The 25,738-nt window shown below is 38.6% G+C and overlaps 1 protein-coding gene and 1 non-coding gene across 4 annotated transcripts in view; both read left to right on the forward strand.

The window, feature by feature from the left end:
• The window catches only part of LOC122034256 (WEB family protein At2g38370-like), a 50,975-nt gene extending 28,303 nt beyond the window's left edge, over nt 1-22,672 (forward strand). For 2 of the 3 annotated variants that reach the window (XM_042593424.1, XM_042593426.1), the window contains exon 2: nt 21,016-22,672. In XM_042593424.1, the coding sequence (XP_042449358.1) occupies nt 21,016-22,488 (1,473 nt within the window). In that variant the 3' untranslated portion in view covers nt 22,489-22,672. Of the gene's footprint in view, nt 1-20,964 lie in introns of all 3 variants that reach the window. The other variant, XM_042593425.1, reaches the window with a different exon arrangement.
• Nucleotides 22,673-24,721: 2,049 nt separating this feature from the next.
• On the forward strand, nt 24,722-24,803 carry TRNAS-UGA. Its single transcript has one exon. It is a non-coding gene; the product is annotated as a tRNA-Ser (tRNA).
• Nucleotides 24,804-25,738: the final 935 nt, after the last annotated feature.

A 25,738-nucleotide genomic window follows, 5' to 3' on the forward strand; every position in this document is an offset into this window, starting at 1 on the left:
CCTCGAATCGCCGCGGTCCTTCTCGCCCACCAACGTACTCATCCGCAGATTCGCCCCTGGCCGCACCCCTGTCGACCTTCGCGCTTAGCCGCGCCTCGCCTCCCGAGCAATCTTCGCCCGGCCAGACTGGAACCACACACAGACTTCCTTCCTCGTCCACGGTACTCTTCCGCAAAGACTGCCCCTGACGCATCACAAGGTCCGCCCTTCTCGCTAGCCGCCTTCCGCCGAGTAACTGGCTCTCCTAAGCTCCCGCACACTTGAGACAAGGTTAAACAACGCAGACCTAACTTAACTTGTTGATCACACTAAAACAACCTTGGAGTTCCAACAATCTCCCCCTTTTTGGTGTGATCAACCCAAGTTAAGCTAGGGTCAAAAATAGATATGAAATTAAACAATTTATTGCAATAATGTGCAACAAGATAGAAAAAATTAAATTTTGAAAATTTTTAATTTTCAATTTGTACCTCTCTCTAGACTTATACTTTCCTTCTCCCCCTTTGATCACAATAAAATGGGGTTTAAAATTCTAAGGGTTTAAAGACTTAGAAAATTTTGAAAAGTTATCTGTTAAAATATTTCTAAGTCAACAATAGCTTTTTGAAAAGTTTCTAAGTTAAAAAAAACTTTCTAAGCCCAAAAAGACTTTTATGCAAGAAAATTTAAACATTAAAAAAATTTCTATGCATTTATTTATTTATTTAGTTCTTAATTCTATTTATCAGAAAGTTTTAAATTTTCATTTTAATTTATCATAATTTCTTAAATCAATCTTTTTCAGATTTAAAACCGCAAGTATTAAACATGTAAAAATTTGTATCATGTTAATTTCTATTTTTGAATTTTTACTTCACAAAAATATTTGAATAGCATAAATTTTAACTTGATAAATTTTTTGACAATATAAGAAGTTCTTTCGGAAAGGTGCAAAATTCGCTCGAAAGACTATTTTGTGATTTGCAAGAATTTGACGACAAAAATTCTAACTTGCAAAAATCTTTTAACAATCGATTTCTTAATCCGAAAAATTCTTTCGATAACATATTTGGAAATAAATCTTTTGATAAAGTACTTAATTCGCAAGAATCTAGTTTAGTTATTCATATACAAAGTTCAAGCTAAAATCTCTTTTAATGAATCAATTTCTAATTCAAAAATCTTAGCTTTTCGATCGGTTTAACCAATTTGAAGATGGAGACCATACCGACTTAACTTTCGCCGTAGGTTCTCCCCGCTGAATTAATTTCTTCCAAGATTCTCCCTTCATCGATCTCGGACGATTCACCGTCAATGCCTGGTAATTTCTTCCGTCTCGATTCTTCCACGACTACGATGTCTATCGAGGAGACGACTTCAACCGGTTCTTCATGAGCATTAAGAACTTTTCCTAAAGTTCTTTCGCCAGACTCTCCGACCGCCGAAATCTTTAGTTGGTATCGCGCTTACGCGAACTCGCCCGAGCATTCGCATGGACTCTTCACGCCGCTTCTCGCTCCGGAGGCGATGCCGATTTTCTCTCCGCTCAGGTCTTCGGTGCTCATAACCGCTTTCATTATTAGAGAAATACCAATATCAGAGTTAAGAAATACCGTCATTTGTTGCTTTCAAGAAGCAAGCTGCTTCAGTCGATGGTTAGTCCCTCCGAGGCGTCCTTGCTCTAATACCACTTGTGGGACACGTTGGCCGACTAGAAGGGCGGTTAAATAGTCATTAAAATAAAAAGCAACCCTTCTCGAACTTTCAAGCTAACACTTGCATAAATAAAGTAAATAAATAAAAAAAGAAAGACGAGGCACAGATGTTTACTTGGTTACAACCGATGTAGTTGTTAATCCAAGGAAGATTAAGCTCACTAACTAACTCCTTTAGGCGGAGAAACCTCTTACAGCATTTAAGCACAGGAAATAAAGAAGCTAAACTACAAATGAAGCGCACAAGTGTTGGAAATGTTAATTGCTTGTCTGTTGTCTAGCTTCTTGACCAAGACTATATTTATAGTCTTGGTCGAGGCACCTGGAAGCGTTCCAGGCGCCTGGGAGGGGATAAAACTTTATCCCCGATGCAACGGTCAGCGTCCATGTCATTCTGGATAGAATCAACATTCCGGATGCCCAGAATGATTCCGAGCGCCCCAGACTGTTCCGGGCGCCCCGAGTGGGGAAACTCAACCTCGTTGACTTTTTCAACCCGGGTCTTCTGCTCAAGCTCCGTTCCCCTCGGTCCGGATCTTTCGCCCGCTTGGGTGATCTCGACCATCCGGAATATGGCTTATCCGAACTCAACTTCTAACCTTCTCAAGCAGGCTTTCGCTCCGGCTTCTCATCCCTCGGAATCATCACGTGCTCCCTTCTCGCCCACCAGCGTACTCATCCGCAGCTCTTGGTCCCTTGCCGACCTTCGCGCTAGCTGCGTCTCTTGCTCCCCGAGCAATCTTCCGCTCCGGCTTTCGTACCTCGGAACCACCGCGCGCACTTCCTTCTCGTCCGCCGGTGTACTCTTCCGCAGCACCTCGTCCCTCGGACGCACCGCGTGCCGTCCTTCTCGCTAGCTGCGTCTTCCGCTCGAGTACCTGTGCTCCTAAGCTCCTGCACACTTAGACACAAGGTTAGAAACAACGCAGGACCTAACTTAACTTGTTGATCACACCAAAACAACCTTGGGGTTCCAACAATGACTACATCACCTTCCTGGTCGATGATGGGAGCGGATGCATCCCTTGCTTTCTTAGCCTCCTCCACCAGCGCGAACATGACCGGGACTTCGGTGTGGCGGCCGAGAGGGCTCGCATGGAGGCCGTCGCTGTCGAGTTAGAGAAATTGGTTCGGCTCAGAGGGATGATCACCTTGTATCGCGGGTCGATTCAGTTGAAGGTGGAAAACGATCCCAACATGGAGACCCTCCACTCCCTCGATTGCATCAGATTAGGGTTTAGGGTTTAGGGAAGTATATGATAAGCCGGGTCCATCTAATCGTTGATGCGGGGTTGCCACAAGCTGGCGGGTTGTCACATCCCTAAACGCCGACTGTCACTCTTCCATCTAATCGTTGAGGCTATAGCTTCTATGATCCTAAGTATTGTACTGTGTTATGTTATGCTATGTCTTGTATTGTCGTCTTACTTTAGCTGTCTGTCTAATGGTATTGTATGCTAATCTACGTGACGTAATGTTATGGTATGTTTGTTGAAGGGTGTTATGGTATCAATCGGGTTTATGAGAATCATGATGAATTTGCGTTTTTTTTTGCTAGCATACAACACAGAGATAATCTCGGAAGGTAATTACGCAATAAGTGCAGATTCAGATACAATACTCCCCCTTAAACCACATCGATATTTTTCTCTTACTCTTTCCTTTGAATTCATGATGCAGTGCACAAAATAATCTAATCTTTGCTAATAGATGTATGCAATAGGGGGTAAAAGCTCATTTAGTAAAAACCAAATTAACCAAAAGACCGTATAACCCAAAGGCCATTCAGGGCAAAAGAGGCCATTGAGGCCAAACCACATTTAGGACAAAACCCATATAGCCAAAAGCCCAATTAACCCAATGCACATTTAGGCCTAATCCCATATAAACAAAAGCCCATAAATCCAAAAGCCCATTTAGCCCAATGCACATTTAGCCAATGATCTTTTAACCCAAAAGACCAAAGCCCTAAGTCAAAAAACACTAAGGCCAAAAGCTCATATAGCCAAAAGCCTATATAGCTAAATGCACATTTAGCCCAATTGCAAAAGTCTTTTTAGCCCAATGATCTTTCAGCCCAAATGTCCAAAAGCGCAAAAGATCAAAAGCACAAAAGCCCTAAAAAGCCGAAAAGCCCAAAAGCTCAAAAGCCCAAAAGCACAACAACCCAAAAGCTCAAAAGCCCAAAAGCACAACAATCCAAAAGACCAAAAGTCCTAAAGGCCAAAAGCCCCAACATCCCTAAGCCTAAAAGCTCTAAGTTCAAAAGTCCAAAAGCCCAAAAATCCAATGCCACGAGTTCTGTTCTCTCTCCCACTCACATTTTTTTATTCTATTTTTAATTTTTTTTAATAATTAATCTTTATTTTTTTTTTTATTTGTTAATGAATTCATTAATTATTTTATCAACCCTGATTACGTAGACGTCCTGTCGTGTCCTGCTGTCCTGTCACGTCTGCTCGTCTCTGCTCCTGTCCTTTCCGATCCTCTCGTGTCCCCCGCGTGCGGTGTCGTCGCGTCAACTATCAGCTGCCGTCCCGTGTCCCCGCGCGTGCAATGCCGTCACGTCACATTTTTGTCAGTCTGCAATCGTTATGTCCCCTCGTGTACAGTGCCGTCACGTCACCTGTCAGCTCTTGTCCAATCGTGTCACGTCGTGTCCCCTCGCGTGCAGTGCCGTCACGTCGTGTCCCCTCATGTCCCCTCGCGTGCTACTTTCGTGTCATGTCTGCTACCGTGTAGGCTTTTGGATGATGCAGCATAGCATTGAGTGAGGGTTAACTCTTTTTTTTTTTTTGTTGCGCTTGATTCTCACTTCCATCATTCACGACGCTTCATTCCCTTCACCACCGTTGCGACCTTCACCCTAGGCTATTCTTCGGCTTCAACCGTCACTCTTTTGGGCCTTCGCTCTTTTGCTTTTTCTTCTTCCCTAAACCACCCTCTACGCCTCCATTCTCTTTTCCTTCTCCTTCTCCTTCTTCGTCATGCTCATCCCACCCCCACCACTGCTAGCTATCAACATGACCACTGTCGACTCAACCGTATATTTTAAACTCAGGGCATCCGATTTCCTGTCCCTTTCCATCCACACCCACCCTAACTCATCTTCGTCGTTCACCCTAAAAGGTAGGCCGGTGGCGCGGGTTGAGACTGTGGGGGTCGTCGTGAGTGTAACGCACACCCACAAGACTCTGACCATCCTTGTCTACGATGGCAGTGGCCGCATTCCATGCACCCTTTTCCTCCTACCACAGCCCGAACAAGGTGGCGACAGAGATCGCTCGCGGGCAGGTCGCATTAGTTGACTTGGGGAAGTTTGTCCGAGGGAAGATCACACTGAGTCTAGATGGGGCATTGCAGCTTACCGCTAGTTCTATTATCGTCGAACGCGGTCCGAACGTCCAAACGCTGCACATCCTGGAGTGCATCGAACAAGCATCGCGTGTATATGATCAGCCCTAAATCGAGTGAGCGTTAGGCACAAGGAAAGTTAGGGTTGTTATGTTATGTCAGGTTCTCTTATGTTATGATATGTTATCTTATCTTATCTTAAGGTTTGCTAAGTCATGCTGTGCTATGCTCTGACATTTTATGCTAAGTGTTTAGGGTAACTCAGTGTTAGATATGCTATGTTATGCCATTTTATGCGAAATTATGAAAGTTAAGTCTTCTCATTTGCAGTGATTAAGAGGATTTGACCTACTTCAATCGTGATATTAGATGATATTATGTGGTACAATAAATGCGGTTGACCACCCTAATTGACACAAGAGCGAGGAGGTTTTTAAGCCCATTCAGCCCATTTAGGCCAAAGCCCATTTAGCCCTAAGTGTTGGTTGGTCCTAGGAAGATCGTACCTGCTCCACTGTACAAAAATTTTGTACAAATGTCGAACCTTTCCTAAACAACCTATTGTGTTCTTTAGAAATTAAATTAGGAATCGCAAACGGAACTTTACATTATTGATTCCAAATTTAACTTATTTGTTCTTAATGGTTTAGATTTGAATCGCAAACGATGCTTAACATTATTGATTCAAATTCACCTATGTTATAAATTCAATTAAATATTAATTTCCAAAATTGGCTTCCAGGACTGCATGGCGAGACACTAGTCCTTCTTGGGTATGAGATCATCCACCACCGCCTAGACAAAGTCTTTTAAGGAAAGTTAATATTTAATTTTCTTATATAACTCTAGGTTTAACCAAAAGGAACAATCGAATAAAAAATTCGAAAAAAAAAACACATTCAAATTACAAATTCGAAATTCTAGAATCATATGCATCTTGTGTTTGGAATTCATACAAAGAAAAATTAACTAGCATGATGCGGAAAATAATTACTAGTTACACCTTTTCTTTGTATGCTAATAATCTCGAGATCTTCTGCTGTATTCCTCGCCTCCTTTTAGACGTCGTGTGGACGACGATCCTCCAAGATAAACACCACCACAAAGACTCCTCCTCTAAGTTTCGGCCATCACCGCCACCGAGGAACAAAAGAGAGCAAGGGGAAAGGAAAAAGAAGAGGGCCGGCCATAAGAGAGAGCACAAGCAAGCGAACAAGAGTTGATGCAATCCCTACTTTTCTTCTTCTTCTTCTTCTCTTTGTATCCGGCCACATAAAACAACCACAAGAGGTGGCCGGCCCTAGCATGCTTTTCTTCTTCTTCTTCTTCTCTTTGTATCCGGCCACATAAAACAACCACAAGAGGTGGCCAGCCCTAGCATGAAGAGAAGCAAAGGGCCAACCCTTAGAAGAAGACTAGAGAGAATAGAGAAAAAAATAGCATGCTTCATGAGGCCTCTCCTCCCTTCTTTTATAATTCTTGTCCAAGGTAAATAAGGAAAGATTTTTACAAAAGATTAAAATCTTTCTCTTGTTTTTCCTTTCCTCCTTTTTAATTCCTTTTTTCTCCTCTTGATTGATTTAATTGATTGGCCGGCCACTCTAATAAGCAAAGGCATGAAAAAAAGAAAAAAAAAATTGTAAAAATTTTATAAGCAAAGAAGAAAAGCTCTTATAAAATTTTACAAGCTCTCTTTTCCTAATGTGGATGTTAAAATAGAAAGTTTTAAAATTAAAATCAAGTTTTAAAATTTAAAACTTCTTCTAATTTTTTTTAATATGGTTCTGAAAAGGAAAGTTTAAATTTAAAACTCTTCCTTTTTTCAAAAACCAAGAGGATGATTAAAAAGGAAAGTTTAAAACTTTTAAACTTTCTTTAAACCAATTGCCTAATTCAAATAAGGAAAGTTTTATAATTTTAAAATCCTCTTTTAAAACTCAGATATCTCAAAGAGAAGATTTTAAAAATTCAAAACACCCTCCCTAATTTGAATTATGTGGCCGACCCCCTTGCTTGGGCACCAAGCAAGGGCCGACCCCTCGAGATAGATATGCCCTTGCTCGTCACCAAGCTGGGGTCGACCCTCTTGGACACCAAGATGAGCTTTTCATGAGTGAATTTGAGGCATTAACTCTACGACAGGGACCTAGAGGAGAAATTGATTTTGGCCTCCCGACGAGCTTGAGTATCCCGTGTTCGCCTCGAACACACAACTCAAGTTCATCAATAATAACTCATTCCACTAGAGAGTTATTATTGCAATACCACACCAATCCCAAATTACATTATGGGCTCCTTATCATGAGTGTGTTAGTCTCCCTGTGGTTAATATATCGGATGTCCACTAATTAATTGAGTTACTGACAACTCATTTTAATTAATGTCTTAGTCCAAGAGTAGTACCACTCAACCTTATCGTCATGTCGGATTAAGTCCACCTGCAGGGTTTAACATGACAATCCTTATGAGCTCCTCTTGGGGACATTATCAACCTAGATTACTAGGACACAGTTTCCTTCTATAATCAACAACACACACTATTTGTAATATCATTTCCCAACTTATCGGACCTTTTGATTTATCGAACTAAATCTCACCCTTTGATAAGTCAAAGAAATAAATACTAAATATATGTGCTTGTTATTATATTAGGATTAAGAGCACACACTTCCATAATGACCGAGGTCTTGTTCTTTTATTTAGTCAGTATAAAAAGAAACTGCCTCAATGGTCCTACTCAATATACTCTAAGTGTACTAGTGTAATTATATAGTTAAGATAAACTAATACCTAGTTACACTACGACTGTTCTGATGATTTGTTCCTTTCCATCTTGGTCGTGAGCTACTGTTTATAATTTATAAGGAACTGATAACATGATCTTCTGTATGTGACACCATACATCATGTTATCTATAATATAAATTAATTGAATAACTACACTTAGCATATAAATGTAAACATTTGACAAATGTGATTCTTATAAATGTTTATACAAAAAGCTAGGCTTTTAGTATATACACTCTAACACTAAGCCCATTTAGTCCTAAGCCCATTTAGATGAAAGCCCATTTGGCCCTAAGCCCATTTAGATGAAAGGCCTTTTCGCCCTAATCCTATTAAGCCTAAAGCCCATTTAGCCCAAAACCCATTTACCCCAAAGCCATTTAGCCCTAAGCACATTTAGGCCTAAACTCATTTTGCCCAAAGCTCATTTAGGCCATTTAGCCCAAAGTCCATTTACCCCTAAAGCGAAAGCCCATTTAGACGAATGCTCATTTAGTCCTAAGCCCATTTAGGCCTAGGCCCATTTAGCCCAAAGCTCATTTAGGCCATTTAGCCCAAAGCCCATTTAACCCTAAAGCCGAAGCTCATTTACCCCTAAAGCCAAAGCCCATTTACTCCAAATCCCATTTAGACGAAAGCCCATTTAGTCCTAAGCACATTTAGCCCTAAACCCTAAGCCCATTTAGTCCTAGACCCATTTAGCCTAAAGCTCATTTAGACCATTTTGTCCAAAGTTCATTTACCCCTAAAGTCAAAAGCTCATTTACCCCTAAAGCCAAAGCCCATTTAAGCCTAAGCCCATTTAGGCCTAGACCCATTTAGCCCAAAGTTCACTTAGGCTATTTAGCCCAAAGTTCATTTAGGCCATTTAGCCCAAAGCCCATATACCCCTAAAGCCAAAGTCCATTTACCACAAAGGCCAAAGCATCTAGGGTTGACGAAAAATCTAGGGTTAGTCAATCCCTAGGGTTAACCAATTCCTAGTGTTGACGGATACTAGGTTAACCATGTCCTAGGATTTACTAACCATCTAGGGTTCTAGGATAATCTAAAGTTAACCAATTCCTAGGGTTGATTGGCCATCTAGGGCGGCTACTAGCCTTTGAAATAGTGACTAACACATAAGGGAGGTATTTACCTTGGCTTTGCCGAGATTTGAACCCTAGATCTCATGATGACAGCACCTTATGTGCTAGTCACTAGATTGTCCCGAGGGGACAAAAAAAAATGGAGCCCAATGGCTACACTGTGAGGTGGATAGATGGTCATTGGTTTGAGGAATCGAGATCGTGACTCAGGGATTAGGGATCGACACCAGATGCTATCATCACTAGGGATGATGCCGAGCTTGAGGAAACTATGAATTCACGATTTGATGAGCTGTGCTTGGATCGTGATCTCTAGATGGCTGAGATAGCTCAATTACGTACTTATCTTGAGGGTATGGAGCGACGTCAAATTGCTATCTAGACGTGTGTTGCTTCCTTGCATAATTTGATTCTCATGGACTAGTGGACCTCCTCAGCCACCTCCTCCAGCGGATGATGATAAGTGCCACACATTTTGGATCTCAAGTAGGAGTGGGACATTGTGTGTTTATCGTTATATTTTGACTTTGTGGATTTAATCATGACAGTTGATATGTTGGAGGCACATCTTGTATGTTTGATTTTGATTTTATATGATGTCTCTAGTTTTTATTTGTTACTTGTGAAACACTGTAGTTTTAGCGAGGGAGTGCTCCGTCATTCATTATTTGGTTGCTTTTATGATGTGTAGTTAAGGGAGTTCCCCATTATTGATTATTTGTTTGCTTATGTGACGTCTAGGGGTGTATTCTATCATTGCATTAGTTAAGAGGGGGTGTCTCATCCTTGATTATATATCTGTGTTTATGAATTAGTTGAGGAGCGTTATCTTGTTATTCATTCTTTCCTATTAGCTTCATTTTGATATTTGACAAAGCAGGAGAAATAACGTATTTAAGTTCATGCTTGTTTTATTGATATTATGACATGATTTTGCAATTTTTATGCTTATTGTATTGTTATCTTCTTGTTGTTTAATAGTATATTATGATATGTTTAAAATTAGCTCAAATATCAAAATGAGAGATTGTTGGTACAATTATACCTCGGATGTGTCTGATTGCCAATTATTTATATTTAGGTTAATACGTTAGCTCTCACTTGAATTACGAGTGTGCAAGATAAAAAAAAATATAAGAGGGTCGAGAGCCAAATTCTTAGCAAGAAGTCCATATAAGTCGGAAGATGCAAGGTTGGAGGCCATGAACTCACCCTCCATGTCTTTTTGGATAGCAGAGCTACCACTTCTGCTATTGATGAACATTTACTTTCCTCATTCTTACCTCCTTCGCTGATCCAATCTACCAATACACCTCTTGTCAGCACGCAATTTGATAGCTAACAACTCAGCTACTACAAATTTGTTAAAAACATATATCTGTGTTTTTACACCAATTGTGGTATTTTTAATTCTCCTCTTTTACTTCCTCAATTATGGATTTGCCCTATGGCTCACAAAAATATCCCACTAATTTTAGGTCTGATTTACTTATTTTGCTTGATCGTGCCCTCTTGCTCACTAAAGATTATGCGGTTTTTACTATTTACTCCTGTTATTTCTTCCATTCTTTCTATTTATCCATCAAAGGTCAGCGCTTGTAAGCGTGGTGATAGCCTCCCTCGTCCTCCTGAATCTTTCAACCAGACCTTAAGCTGTCCTCGCCCTATTAAAAATACCTGTAAAGGTAAAAAGGAGGTTCCCCTTTAGGAAAACTAACTTTATTTGGCTATGAAAGCCCAAATACGGAAGTAGCAGACTTAGTAACCTGTTATTTTCGTAATCAAGACATAGATAGATATTTATTGTTAGGATTGTGTAGATTCCGCATATTTATGCACTTTATTAAAAACACAAGAAAGTTTAGATACAGTATTTTCTAGACTCGAAAAATTAGAAATCATAGGAGAAAACTTACCAAATATTGGAAACGAGACAAAATACATTGCAAACTAAGCATCATCAATCCCGACTTAACTATTAAGGTACAAGATTTAAGATGCATAAATTGGGAAAGAGAAGAATGCAAAAATCATATTTCTTAATTACTTAAACTTAAAGCTATATAAAGGTCCGATTCAAGACATAGGAGCCCTGCTTTCATGGTAAACAAAGGAGCATAGCAAAAGAGAGGTGAGTCCAAAATGGTATTTAATTATAAGCGTTTCAATGAATAATTACCATGAAGACTGTTAGAAGATACTAGACAAAGATCAGTTACTTAATAAAATCCAGAATTCAAAATGGTATTTAAAATTTGATATGAAATTTGGTTATTGGCAAGTTAAAATACACCCAGACTCTATCCCTGAACTGTATTATCTTCCAACGAAAAATGGATGATATTTTTAGTGGAGTTGATTCCTTTACTTCTATCTATATAGATGACATACTAATCTTTTCCAAATCAAAAGAGCATTATGCTCATCTTCACATGATTTTTAACGTATTTGATAAACATGGGATAATCGTCTCTCGGAAGAAAATAAATTTAGCATTATCACATTGAATTCCTAGGCAGCATAATTGGTCAAGGAAAAATATCACTCCAAATCCACATCTCCACTAAATTATTAAATTTCCTTGACAAAATGAAGGATATCAAAACCCTTAGATTTTTTTGGGTTTACTTAACTATGCTAGACCCTATCTTAAATATATTGGAAAAATAAGTGGTCCTTTGTATAATAAAATATCTCAGGACGAAGATACTCTAACCGTTGCCAATGCTAACTCTCCCTTTAGATTCAAATTACTTAGTCATCGAAACCGATGGATGTGAAATTGGATGGGGAGGAGCTTTATTTAGAAAAACTTCAAAATACGACCTAAAAATTTCAGAATCTCTATGCAGATATGTAAGAATGTAATCGAGCCGAGCCGAACTCTTGAATGTTTGAGCTTGGCTCGTTTATAATTGAGCCGAGTTCGAGCTTTATTTAACGAATATATTCATGGCTCACGAGCTTATTCAAGCTTTTATCGAGCCTAAACGAACTTAATAAATATAAATTATAAATTTAAATATTCATTAAGAATTAAATTATATATTTAGAGAAAATTATAATATTCTTATTAAAATTTATAATTTTATTCTAATAAATAAATTTAATATATTTGTCTATATTTTTCATAAGTAGAATGTAAAATTTATAAATTCAATATCAAAACTATTATTTTTTTATTTAAAAATTGATTCATGAGTTTAACGAACGTGTTCACGAGCTAACGAGCTGAATATTGTGAAGCTTGAGCTTGATTTATTTTCTTAACGAGCCTCATTAAACGAGCTTTTATTGAATCGAGCTTCGAATAGTTCACGAGCGGCTTGGTTCATTTACACCTTTACAGATATGCCTCGGAAAATACGAAGAAAAGGGTCATTTTACTTCCTTAGGTTATGAAATACTAGCAGTTATTTACTGCTTAGACTCCTTCATTCTTTTTATTTGCAATTACGCTTAGAACAAATTATGCATCATTAAATATAGCCAAGAAACTAAAGGAACAAGGAAAGGACTTGGTTCAAAGCGATGGATCAAAGTTACAGACAATCATCAATAGAAGATTAAAAATAAATTGGGAACATGTAAAAGGAACTAATAATTCTCTAACTGATATTTTATCACGATTACTAACTTCTCTTATTTCAAGAAAATGGACAAACAAAAGAAAGTCTGAACTTATAGCCATAAGACCATGAAATTTGGTAATAAAAAACTTCAATAATATTCAAGAAAAGAGGATATTTTTCAGTTTCACTTAAGAGCACAACTGGATCCAGTACAACATTGTCTGAAGGACAATATTTGGAATATTCCAACCTCTCCTGGAATAACTAATCATAAGATAACTATTATTAATGTTCTATCTAATTACTTCTTACCAATCTTACAAAAACCAATGAGAAAAAAGTTTTCTTGCTATTATGCTATTCTGTAAGGACCATATGCAAGATTATATGCTAACTGGAACGAAGTCAAAAGTTCTACTTCCAGAAGAAAACAAATCTTCATACAAAGGTTTTTATTCAGTTGATGAGACTTATGATTTACTTAGAATCAAATTGGGTATACAAACTTTATCACCAGCCCATTACTCAGAACAGGTGGAAAGATCCTAGAAAATAAAACATACTACAACACTCCCTACTCATGGCACTTCTACAATACTTGAAAGTGACTTACTTTCGGTACCAACCAGGATACCAAAACCTATGGAGTACCAATCACTTGAAATATTGTAAGCCAAACTTGAGAGAAAAGAAACTTATTTTCTGGAAGAAATTCACCAGAAGATATACTACTCACATCCAAACTTTGGATGATACTTCTACCTTCCAACAATTTCAAGAACTTAATTGGTTTCACCAACATCCAACACCAGAAAATGTACCATTTCTAGAACTTAATCACTATTACTTATGGGGAAGAATATACTTATAAAATCAAATGTACCATTTCTTTTCCCCAATGTGCAACTCTAGAAACATTAGATTTAGGATGCAGATGTTAGTTACTCTACTCATTCAGAAAAACCAACATCCATTGTGAAAAAATTTGAACACAAAAACTATTGAGGCAGTCTTATTACTCCCTTTACTTAGATTCATGACTTAGACTCAGTACAATCTTTTCTGTATAAACTTGGAAAAATTGTACAACATATACTTGATGAAAAAGAAGCTTTTGTCCTATGTACTATGGATTTCTCTCCTCCAAAATGGATACACTTATGCATTGAACCAGCCAGACATGTAATAAAAATAGATATTCAAGGACTTAATATTCAATTTCTTCCGTTTGAAGAGTATCCTTCCCACCTTGACAAAGAATGAACTTCTCCCAAATCAGTGGAAGAACAACTTAAACATTGGAGATCATCCATTCAGGGAAGTTCTTGGCTTTGGGATCCCTACCAGGACCCCTTAGGAATATACTTTAGCATGAGAAACATTTACCGTAAAAATTTATTGGTCAAAACACTTTGGAACAGAATTCATTCTATTTTCTTACTCCATTCAACATTCAAACCTATGTCAATTCTACCAAAAAAAAAAAAATACCAAAAACAAAATAAAAATAAAACCCCTTAACAACATCTACTTCTACACTACCATCATCTATGGGTTCAGTAGAAGAAGCAAACCTAATCAACATGATGGAATTATGATGTTAGACACCACTACCTCTATAAAAACGTCAACCAAGATGTTAGACACCACTACCTCTACAAAAATGTCAGCCAGGATGTTAGACACCACTACTTCTGCAAAAATGTCAGCAGTGACGACCAAGAGCATTAACCAGATTCCCACTTATTCTTCCTCCTGTGTCCAGAAGCCTCTTCTCTTCTCTATAAAAGCCCCCTCTTCTCTCAACTGAAGCATACAAGCAAGAAAGTAAGATTGACGGGAAGTTTTCTCCCACTTTTCTCCTCTCCCTACTATTTGTAAGTTCTCTTCTAGATTTCCTATATCTATTTTGTACATGATGTTTATATAGTTTGCATGACTGAGTAAATAAATCTCTTTAAGCCTTTAGGGTTCTGCCTTTTTTACTTTCTACATCAAGAAATCCTCAGTTCTTGTCTTAGGATTTAGAGGTAGAGTTTCTACTAATCGCTTCTAATATGGGAACTACATGAAAGCACTTTTGAGTATTTGTGAATGTCAACTTCTACTTCAGCTTCTGTAACTTTTACTTAAAAGCTGGAAGTAAGAATTTGATGTTTTTTGCTGCTTCTGTTTTTTTGTTTATGGTTAACATTAATAAATTTATTATTTTACATACTTGCTGCCACATTTTTGATTTTAATAAATTTATTATTTTACATACTTGCTGCCACATTTTTGACTTTAATAAATTTATTATTTTATATAATTGCCACCTCATTTCTATGATATTTATTTTTTAAATAATATTTTATATTTTTATATAATTTGTATTTTCAGAATTTTTTATACATTTTATAAATTTTGTTATTTTTATTTTTATTATTTTTTATAACATTTCATTATAAAAAAATTAATTTTGATACAATATTTAAATATAATAATAATAATAATAATAATAATAATAATAAACAAATAGTGTATCAAAATTATATTTAGATAATTAAAAAATATTAATTTATATAATTTAAGGATATTGTTGTCATTTAATTAAAAATTAAGCTTGGAAGTAATTATTCATCGAACACTCCAACTCTACCTTGTATTTGAGTTCTTTTTCTAAATACTTTATACTTTAGTTTCTCACTAATTTTAAAATAATCTCTATAAGAATCACTTTTAAATAAGCAAAAACTCTCCCAAACACTCCCTTAGTATACCTTGGTAGAAGACGGACTTGTATATTTCTGTATTTTATAAAACTTGTGCAGGCTAAGGCAAAAAGAAAACATGCTATAGGAAGACCTGAACATAGGCGGGATAAGAAAACGAAGTAAACATAAAAAGTTCTTGAGGCTCTCTACTAGGTGAGGCTGACATCCCGAAAAGGTTTAGAGTACCCACAACCCTCAAGAAAATACTAAACTCAGAATGTAACAAAAGCTGAATTGCATACTGATGAGATAAAAACAAATAGGTATTTGTTATTGTTCAAAGCAAAACCTAAAATCTCGTGTCTTGGGAACCACGAGTTAGACCTTTATATAGAAAAGAAGATATACACCAAAAGACAAAAATATCCCTTTACTTATTCTAACACCCCCTCAAGCTTGAGAGTATAGATCATACACACCAAGCTTGTTACATATGTAGTCAATCCGGGGACTTCTAAGTGATTTATTGAATATATCTGCTAGCTGATCATTTCTAAGTGATTTATTGAATATATCTGCTAGCTGATCATTTGAGTTGACAAAACTAGTAGATATTTCTCCAGATATGACTTTCTTTCTGACAAAGTGACAGTCAACTTCAATATGCTTTGTTCTCTCATGGAAGACTGGATTTGAGGCAATATGCATAGCGTCCTGGTTGTCACATATGAGTAACATTTGTGTAACCTCTCCAAACCTTAGTTCCTGAAGCAACTGTTTTAACCATATAAGTTCTTGACTAGCAATAGCCATAGCTCGATATTCTGCCTCTGCACTAGATCTTGCCACAACATTTTGTTTTTTGCTTTTCCAAGAAATAAGGTTACCTCCGACAAATATACAAAATCCAGAAGTGGATCTTCTATCAGAGGGAGATCCTGCCCAATCTGCATCAGAATATCCTACGACTTGAGTATGCCCTTTGTCTTCATATAAAAGACCCTTTCCTGGTGCACCTATATCGAACAATGCGAGTCACTGCATCCCAATGTTCTTTGCACGGAGAGCTAAGAAACCGACTTACTACGCTACTGCAAATGAGATATCCGGACGAGTGACAATAAGGTAGCTTAGGTTCCCTACCAATCGCCTGCACTGCTCAGATTCAAAGAGGCTCCCCGATTTGGTAGGAGCTTGACATTAGGATCCAGGGATTGTCGATGTCTTCGAGTTTAACATTCTGCTTCTTCTAGAATATCCATCGATACTTCCTTCGGGATATAATGATTCCTTCCATCTTTAGATCGCACTCTATCCCTAGAAAATATTTGAGTTCACGAGATCTTTTGTCCGGAAATGTTCAAAAGAAGTTTTACTTGGAAATCCCAAGATGATCATTACCGCGATGACAATATCATCAACATAAACCACTACATAGATGCAACCAGTAGATGAGTGACGATAAAAGCAGAATGATCAGCCTCGCTCGAGTCATGCCAAACTGTTGAATTACAATACTAAATCTATCGAACCATGCTCTGGGTGACCGCTGAGACCATATAAAGATTTCCGCAGACGATATACAACACCACACGAAGGTTGCTCCATGTAGACTTCCTCGAGCATGTCACCATGTAAGAATGCATTTTTGATGTCCAAGTGATGAAGGGGCAATGGCGAATTGCAGCAATGGATAGGAAAAGACGGCGGAAGATATCTTGGCAACAGGAGAAAAGGTGTCTCCAAAATCCAATCCAAATACCTGAGTATAGCCTTTAGCGACAAGACGAGCCTTAAGCCGATCAACCGTGCCGTCTACACCAACTTTCACCGTAAACACCCATCGACAATCAACCACTGACTTCCCAGGAGGTAGAGGAACGAGGTTCCAAGTCCTACTGCTCTGTAAGACACTCATTTTATCAAGCATAGCCTGTTTCCATCCTGGATGGGCAAAGACATCACCTGCAGTCTTTGGAAGAAAAACAGATGACAAGGAAGACAAACAATAATAATAGGATGGGGAAAGACGATGATAGCTTAAAGAAACATAGTGAGGAGAAGGATTACGAGTGGAACGCATACCCTTTCGAAGTGCAATAGGAACATCAGAGTCAGGAGATGGGACCGGAGGAAACGCAGGACTCGACTCAAAGACGTGCCCCAGCAGTTGCAGTGGCTGGCAGCAGAATGAGGACGACGCTGATAAACCTGCAAAGGAGGAGATGATAGAGGCACCTCCGGAGGATAAAGATAGTCACTGGTGCAGGTGGAGAGGGAGAAACCTCGGCCTGTGGAGCGGAAGGACCAAAAAAAGAAACTGACTCAAAGAATGTGACATCAGCAGAGATGAACTACCGACGAAAAGTAGGGGAATAACACTTGTACCCTTTCTGAGACCGAGGAGAGAGTTTGTCAATGCCGGGATCAAGAGCATGAGCAAAACATATAGAACCAAAGACTCGAGGTGGTAGAGGATGAAGGGACTGATGTGGATAAAGTACCTGATGAGGTATTTTACCCTGGAGAGTGTATGAAGGCATGCGATTGATGAGATAACACGCAGTAAGTACGACATCATCCCAAAACTGATGAGGGACATGAGAATGGAGAAGAAGAGTCCGAGTGGTCTCAAGGAGATGACGATTCTTGCGTTCTGCAACCCCATTCTGTTGAGGGGTATGAGGGCAAGACGTGCGATGCAACACACCATGAGATGTCGAGAAGGTACGAAACTGAGTAGACAAATACTCGCGTGCATTATCACTTTGTAAAGTTCGAAGGGAAGTACCAAATTGAGTTTTTATTTCAAGGAAAAAGGATTCAAAAATAGAAAACAATTCTGAACGATTCTTCATCAGATATAACCATGTACAACGGGAAAAATCGTCTATAAAAGTAACAAAATACCTTGATCCCATTGTAGAAGAAACACGACTCGGACCCCAAACATCAGAATGAACTAAAACAAAAGGAGACATAGCCCGACTCTCAATACGAGGAGAAAAAGAACTACGAACATGCTTACCTAATTGACACGACTCACAAGATAAGGACTCTAGGTGAGAAAGATTAGGATGCAACTGTTTCAACTTATTAAGACTTGGATGTCCCAACTGAGCATGAATAAGAAGTGGAGATGCCGTCGCCGAACCAACAAAAGAGGGTTGTTGAAGTCGATAAAGGCCATGAGATTCACATCCGAAGCCAATCATCCTCCCCGTACTCCGGTCCTGTAAGGAAACAGACGTGTTAGTAAAAGAAATGACACAATCAAGAGATCGAGTAAGTTGGCTTATTGACAACAAATTAAAGGGAGCTCTGGGAACATAAAGAACATTATGAATTAAAAGAGATGAAGAAGGATGAACAATACCAATACCCTGGGATTGAGTTTGGGAACCATTGGCCATGGTGACCATTGGTAAATTACCAGAAGTAGTGAGAGAGAAAAAAAGGGATTTATTAATGGATATGATGGCCCCGTAATCAAGAACCAAGGATCGAAGAACGAGATATGCCAGAAGGAAGTACCAGCGTCTGCGATGGTAGCAGTGGAACCCGAAGCCCGTCGATCCTCAAACCATTTCAGAAAGTCAGTATAGGAAGGTGTTGAAATCGAATCAGGTGTTAACTGTGAAGTGGAAGCTGAAGGAGCAACAGAACTCTGAACAATCTGAGCAGCACGAGGAGGACGCCCATGTAGACTCCAGCACTTATCAATCGAGTGTCCCGGTCGGTGGCAATGATCACACCAAGGACGTCCTTTGCCACCCTTGCGAGGTGGAGGTTTCTTGTCGTGTCGAGAGACCAAAGTCGACGAGTCAATGGGAAATGAAGAAGGCATCGTCAAGACTTTGGCCGGGACACGGAGAAGAGTCGCCCAGGTATTGTCCATGGTAGCTTCTGTGGGACTGCCCAGGATCTGATCACGGACATGAGAATAATCTGTGGGCAGACCATATAAAACCAAAGACATAAAAAATTTCTTCCGATTTTCAAGCTCTTCAACAGGATTGGCCGCAGGTGGGAGTAGTTCATTGAAGTCACAAAGAAGGCTAGGGACTGAACCTAGATAAGTTGACATTGACATTGACATTGAATCCTTAATCTGATGGGCGCTGAGGATGGTCATGAGATCTTCACAAACTTGATAGAGGCGCCGAGAGGTGTTTGTAAAGAGTTGTTGAGCCTGTGTCCAAATAGCTTTGCAGGTTTTGTGAGTACGGAAGAAATTTCTAAGAGATGGATGGATGGTGGCTTGGATAATACAACACAACTGAGCATCAACTTTCTTCCATAGAGGAAGATCGGCGACTTGAATATCTTCTTCAGTTTGAGTGAGATGTGTCTCATAACCCTGTCCAACAAGCCAAAGTTCAATGTGAGATGTCCAGGAGATATAATTTTTACCGTTCAACTGCTCGGAAGAAAGGGGTGCAGTGATATGGTTGGTAAAGATTGAGGTATCTGGTTTTGGGGCGCTGGACGTAACCATGAATAGAGCTTGTGGGCTAGTGGTGACAGGGCAGAAGAAAAACAGCGGCTCCTTGGAAGAAAGGAAGCTCGGCGTCGCAAGAGGGAAGAGAGGCAACTGCTGATATGCGAAAGAACAACCCTACTCTCCTGTGTAAGAGGAAGAAGTGGCAGCCGGTGAAAGAGATGGCGACGACGTTAGCCACCCAAAATTACAGGTACTGTAGTCAGATGTGATGACGCCGGCTGCATCTAGGGCAGGGAGAGGCGGCGGAAGATCGGCGCGAGAGGAGAAGCCTTAGCTCATGGGAGAGGTGGCAAGCTTATGTTGTCGAAGAGGGTGGCGCGACGTGCTTCACAGGAGAGAGAGGGAGGCGACCTCTGCTATAGCTCGGTGGCTATGAGCAGTGGGTGGTGCGACGTGCTCCACAGGCGCGAGAGGGAGGCGACCTCTGCTATGGCTCGGCGGCTACGAGCAGTGGGTGGTGCAACGTGCTCCACAGGCGCGAGAGGGAGGCGACCTCTGCTATGTCTCGCGGCGCCCTCTGCTAGGGCTCGCGGCAGGAGATGGCGAGGAGAGGAGAGATTTCCGAACCGGTGAGAAGAAAGCAGAGCCAACACACATCGACGCCAGGAGATCGCAGCAGGAGATCGCGACGAGAAGGAGAGGTCGCGACGGAGGCGGATGGTGTCGCGGCGGTCCTGTGGAGACGGACGTGGCACGAGGAGAAAAGGAAAAAAAAAAAAACTAGGGCACAATTCGACGCGGTAGGGAAAGAAAATTAGGGTTTTGGCTCTGATACCATGTTCAAAGCAAAACCTAAAATCTCGTGTCTTGGGAATCACGAGTTAGGCCTTTATATAGAAAAGAAAATATACACCAAAAGATAAAAATACCCTTTTACTTATTCTAACAGTTGTAAAATAGGAAAACTATGTGGGACAGGTAAGGAAGGAGAGAAGTTCAAGCCTTTGCATGGTCTAGAAACAGAAGTGGGATTTTAGTATAATAAATTACTTTTTGTTTTTGAATAGAAAGGCAGATTTTTGGTAGAAATAAGTGTCAAGTTTTTCTTCTAAATTGTTTAATGGTTGATGATTGATCAGTTTAAGAGGTAGAAAGTTCAGGTAAGGGCATGATTCTGGAATATAGAGCTAGAGGTCTCAATTTGAGATTAACATAAATTCAAGTGCATGTTTTGAGAAATTTATGTTCTATTAAAAACTTTGTTTCCAAGCACATAAAATTGTTCTTCGGGTGGTTGCTATTTTCATTTGTTTTTGGTCTATGTTCATATCAGCACTCTTTTTGAATGCTTATTCCTGAGTCTCTCTTCCACACGTTCCATCAGAAACCCCACTGCTTTGAGGATGTTGAGGTTATGAAAGTGGAGGAACAGATAGCTGAACTAGAGAAAGATCTCATCCTGAAAGAAAGGGAAACACTTGATGTCTTGAAAGAGCTTGAAACGACAAAAAATATTGTAATTGGCTTAAAATCGAGGTTACATGAAGAAACATCAGAAACCAATAATATGTCATCTATGAGCGTTGATCATGTAGAAGTGCATTATGGATTGGAAATTTGTGGAATGATAGGATTGAGCCAATCTGAAAAACAGATTTCATTAGACCCGAAGAAGACCAAGGCAAACTTGAACGGGTCATCCAATGATCTATGTGGCATTCAAACTTCTGTCAAAATGCTGAAAATGAGGATAGGAGAGGAAAAGGTTTTACTTGAGAAAACCCGAGAGAAGCTGGCTTCAAATATTGCATTGGTTTCATCACTGGAGGAGGAACTTAATCAGACAGCAGCGAGATTGCAAAAGACTAAAGATCTGCAAAGTATGAGATCTGAAGAACCTTGTAATATTTTGCAGGAGATCAAACAAAAGAACTTGGAAATAGAACAGTCAATGCAGTCAATAGAAGCTGCTAAGGTTGAATTGACCAATCTGGCATCGGAAATTGCTCAGACAAAGTCTAGCATTAAGACAGCTGAAGCCCGACAACTTGCAGCTAAGAAGATCGAAGAAGCAGCGAAAGCAGCTGAAGCTGTAGCTCTTGCCCACACAAAAGGTTTAATGATCAGTAATAATTCAATCAAAGAGCTTGAGAATTCACATGGCATAACCATTTCAATTGAGGAATATCACAACCTAACAGGTAAAGCTCGAGAAGCAGATGAAATCTCTAGACAGAAAATTGAAACCGTCATGGTTCAAATAGAGGAGGCAAACAGATCTAGATCAGAAGCGATGATGAAAGTTGAGGATGCAACTGCCGATGCAAAAAAATATAAGAAGGCACTTGAAGATGCACTGAAGCGGGTAGAGGTTGCCAACACAGGGAAGCTTGCTGTCGAGGATGCTCTACGGAGATGGCGATCTGAGAATGGTCAGAAGCGGCGCTCTGGTGTACAAAACACCACAAAATTTAAGAATTCTGCATCGCACCAACGGAAGGATGCATGTGTGCTTGACCTGAACAGCTCAACCTTGGTTACTGAGGCAACAAACTATGGTCCAAGACCAGCATTGTCTATCGGGCAGATACTGAGCATGAAGCTGATCAGTCCAGAGTCACCTGAAGAGCACGAGAGCAGAATCAGGGAGAAGGAAAATGAAAAACCCAAGGTTTCATTGGGTCTGATGCTGACCAGAAGGGAAGAGTTTCTAACAACTCCCCAGGAGAGTAAAGAAGGATCTGCACAGAAGCAGTTTTCCGTGAAGAGGAAGAAGCTCGGTTTCGTCGGGATCCTGTGGGCAAAACAGATCAAAAAGAACAAAAGAAGATGCCATCTCGGAACAAAAGCAAGCTAACTTCTGATGGGACAATCTATTTCTCGAGTAGGCGAGAAAAACATATGTAACATTGTAGTTACCACGTCGTTTTTGTATATAATTATTATTAGGGAAATGAAGCTGTGTAGCTTCTAGACTCTAGGTTGTTGTCAGCAAGACGTATTTAACTTATAAAATGGTTTAAAGCAAAGTTAGTTCATTATTACGGGCTTAATTAAGTTCATTATTTTTAACTTAAGTGGCAAGCAAAGCGTTGTACAAGATTGTTTTAACAAAAAAAAATGATGTTGAAAGTAAGAGGGTACAATCTTTTATGTGGCAAAAGGTGATTCGCTCGTCTCCAGTGTCCCCGTTAATCCGTCCCTAGATTAACACGGAGGGGGTAAATCACGGGTGACTACTAGCCATTAATGCAAATGATCAAGACATGAGGGAGGTTATGCTCGGTCACGTCGAGTTTCGACCCCAAGACCTCATATGATAACACCCATGTATTAATCATTTACACCGCCCCGAGAGGATAAGGGTACAATCTTTTAGTCTCATGTACAAGTGTGGTAGTTTATTATTTCCTAATAATTTGACCTTTTAAGTTAAAGTGGTTAATTAATCAACCTTAATATAGGGCTTGTGATGTTAACATTATTTTGTGATAAATATTAAATCATAATCTCTTATATTACACATAATATAATAAATAATCTCTTATATTAGTTACATAATATATAATTGTAGTACTCTCTCAAGTTGTTTTTAAGTTTATTATAAAAATTTAACTTGTCCTTTCGGGATGATGCGGCCATGAAGATATGAGATGTTATTACATGAGGTTTTGGTGTCGAAATTTGACTAGTAATTATCTATGATTTATTTTTTTCATGTTAATCTAGGGGCAAATTGTTGGAGGCCGGAGGTAATCCTTTTTACGGCATTATATAAATTTAACTTATTATACATATATTCAAATCTAGGCATTCAGTCACCAACTAATTAATTTATGGGACTACATTTTTAAAGTGATAATTAATTTCTAGATGATTTATTTTCTTGTGAAATATGAAATCTTATCGTTATAGGCATCATAATTTAATTGTCATAATAAACCTTCATTAGTTTCATAGGGGAATTATCTTAAGTCAGCCATCAAATATTTAACCCAAGTTCTTAGGGTAAAAATTCTATTTGGGCAAAAATAAAAAATCCTTTTTATTAGAATATTGTGTTTTTATCCTTCCATTTATTATGGAAATAACATCCCATCCCATCCCATCCCATCTTACTATATTTTTACTTTTTAAAAATATTTTATTTTCAATGTTGTATGGTAAATATGGAATCATCGATACTACAACATAGATATTTCAATTGTAATTAACACTACTAACACTATGTTATAGTAACTACCATTTATAGTTGTTATAATATGAGTACTTCACATCATATTAATATGAGTTAATATTATATTGTAATAACTACGAATCATTAGATGTTATAATATAGATACTTTATTTTTAATTAACATTTATTAATATTGATTAGTATTTTGTTGTAATGACTATGGAATCATAGTTGGTACAGTCGTATAATAATTATGAGATTATAATTACTATAATATCATTAAAAATAAGAGTATTTTTTAAATGAAAATAGATTGAGACAGGATGAGAAGTTGTTTTAATAATAAATAAATAAATAAATAAAAATCACATTTTATGATTCCAATATACTTTTGCACTCTATATATTGTGTAGCCGAGTTGGTACTCATGTGACAGACTTGTTTCATTGGATTCTCGCGAGGTTTACTCCATTGAGAATTAAATATCCTCATACTCAGGATATCCTCATACTCAGGAGGTTGCTCGGTGCATGATTTACTTTTCTTCATCTTATTATGAGACCGACGATGAGAGACACTCAGGATGAGCAAAATCATATTATTGCATCATTGTCTCTGCATTTAACCTTTACCAATCCTGTTTATTTCTCATTATTTTAGGAAATAAAAAACCACTTATTGCTAAGAGAACTTGCCCAATCTGCACATATACACAAATATCCTATAATTTAATAATAATCTCAATCATAACATTATGAACCTTTCAAAGGTGTATTTTCAAATAAATCATGTAGCAATTGCCTAATGGAGAAGTATGGACTTTTAAAGAACTGAGTGGTCTAAAATAGCAAAAGTTATTATATAATAAAATTGAAACACTATATTAAAATGATAAATCTAAAACATTATCGAAGTCGATATGTCCGAGTGGTTAAGGAGACAGACTTGAAATCTGTTGGGCTTTGCCCGCGCAGGTTCGAACCCTGCTGTCGACGATTTATTATTTTGTTTTCCTTTCTCCTTTTAATCTTCCTCCACACCAGTCACACACTTGTTTTCTTTCTCCTTTTAGTCTTCCACCTGTGCTATGCCTGATCGAATATTTGGGGTTTTCTTTCTCCTTTTAGTCTTCCACCTGTGCTATGTCTGATTGAATGGGTTTAGTGGTTAATGTATGAGGTGTTATCATACCTTTATGTGCTAGTCATTATTCCAAAGGTTAGTAACCGTCCGTGATTTATCTCATCCGTGTTAGTCTTGGGACGGGTTGGCAGGGACGCTGGAGGCGAGCGTATTTACCTTTTGTCATAATGTGCTATGTCTGATCGAATATTTGAGATTATAAAATAAGATAAAATTTATTTTAAATATAAATAAAAATCTATCGATCTCACTTAGTTGTTACTGTTGTTGTTTAGATGCTTGAAAGCTTAAAGAACTCAAAATCAGCATTGATTTTCTGCCTTCTTTAGAGTGATTTTCATTTTCTAAATATAGATCTGCTAGGTTAACGATCTCTTATTATCGACCTCATGGATATAGAGGGAAATACATGTAGGTACACAGGCGTTAGGCGCGTAGGGTAAATCCTAGATCGTCAGTTTCTAAGAATCGATTCCTGATCATTACGCCAGAGATACCATGCGCTTATCGTCTATGCTACAGCCCGCGGGCAATTTTATCTTCATCTTCTAAAACTAAAGTAGAAGGTGATCATTCTTCGTGAAGTTTATCTTTGCTATCTTTTGCTTGTTCATTATTATTTTGTTTTCCTTTCTCCTTTTAGTCTTCCTCCACACCAGTCAGACACTTGTCCCACGAATATGGAAGGAAGTAGATGCAGGTACACAAGCGTCTGACGTAGGTCGTCAGTTCCTGAGAATCAACTCCTGGTCATTACGTCAGAGATACTATGCACCCACTGTCTGCT

This window comes from Zingiber officinale, chromosome 11B (genome assembly GCF_018446385.1).
Source record: "Zingiber officinale cultivar Zhangliang chromosome 11B, Zo_v1.1, whole genome shotgun sequence".
Classification (NCBI taxonomy): domain Eukaryota; kingdom Viridiplantae; phylum Streptophyta; class Magnoliopsida; order Zingiberales; family Zingiberaceae; genus Zingiber; species Zingiber officinale.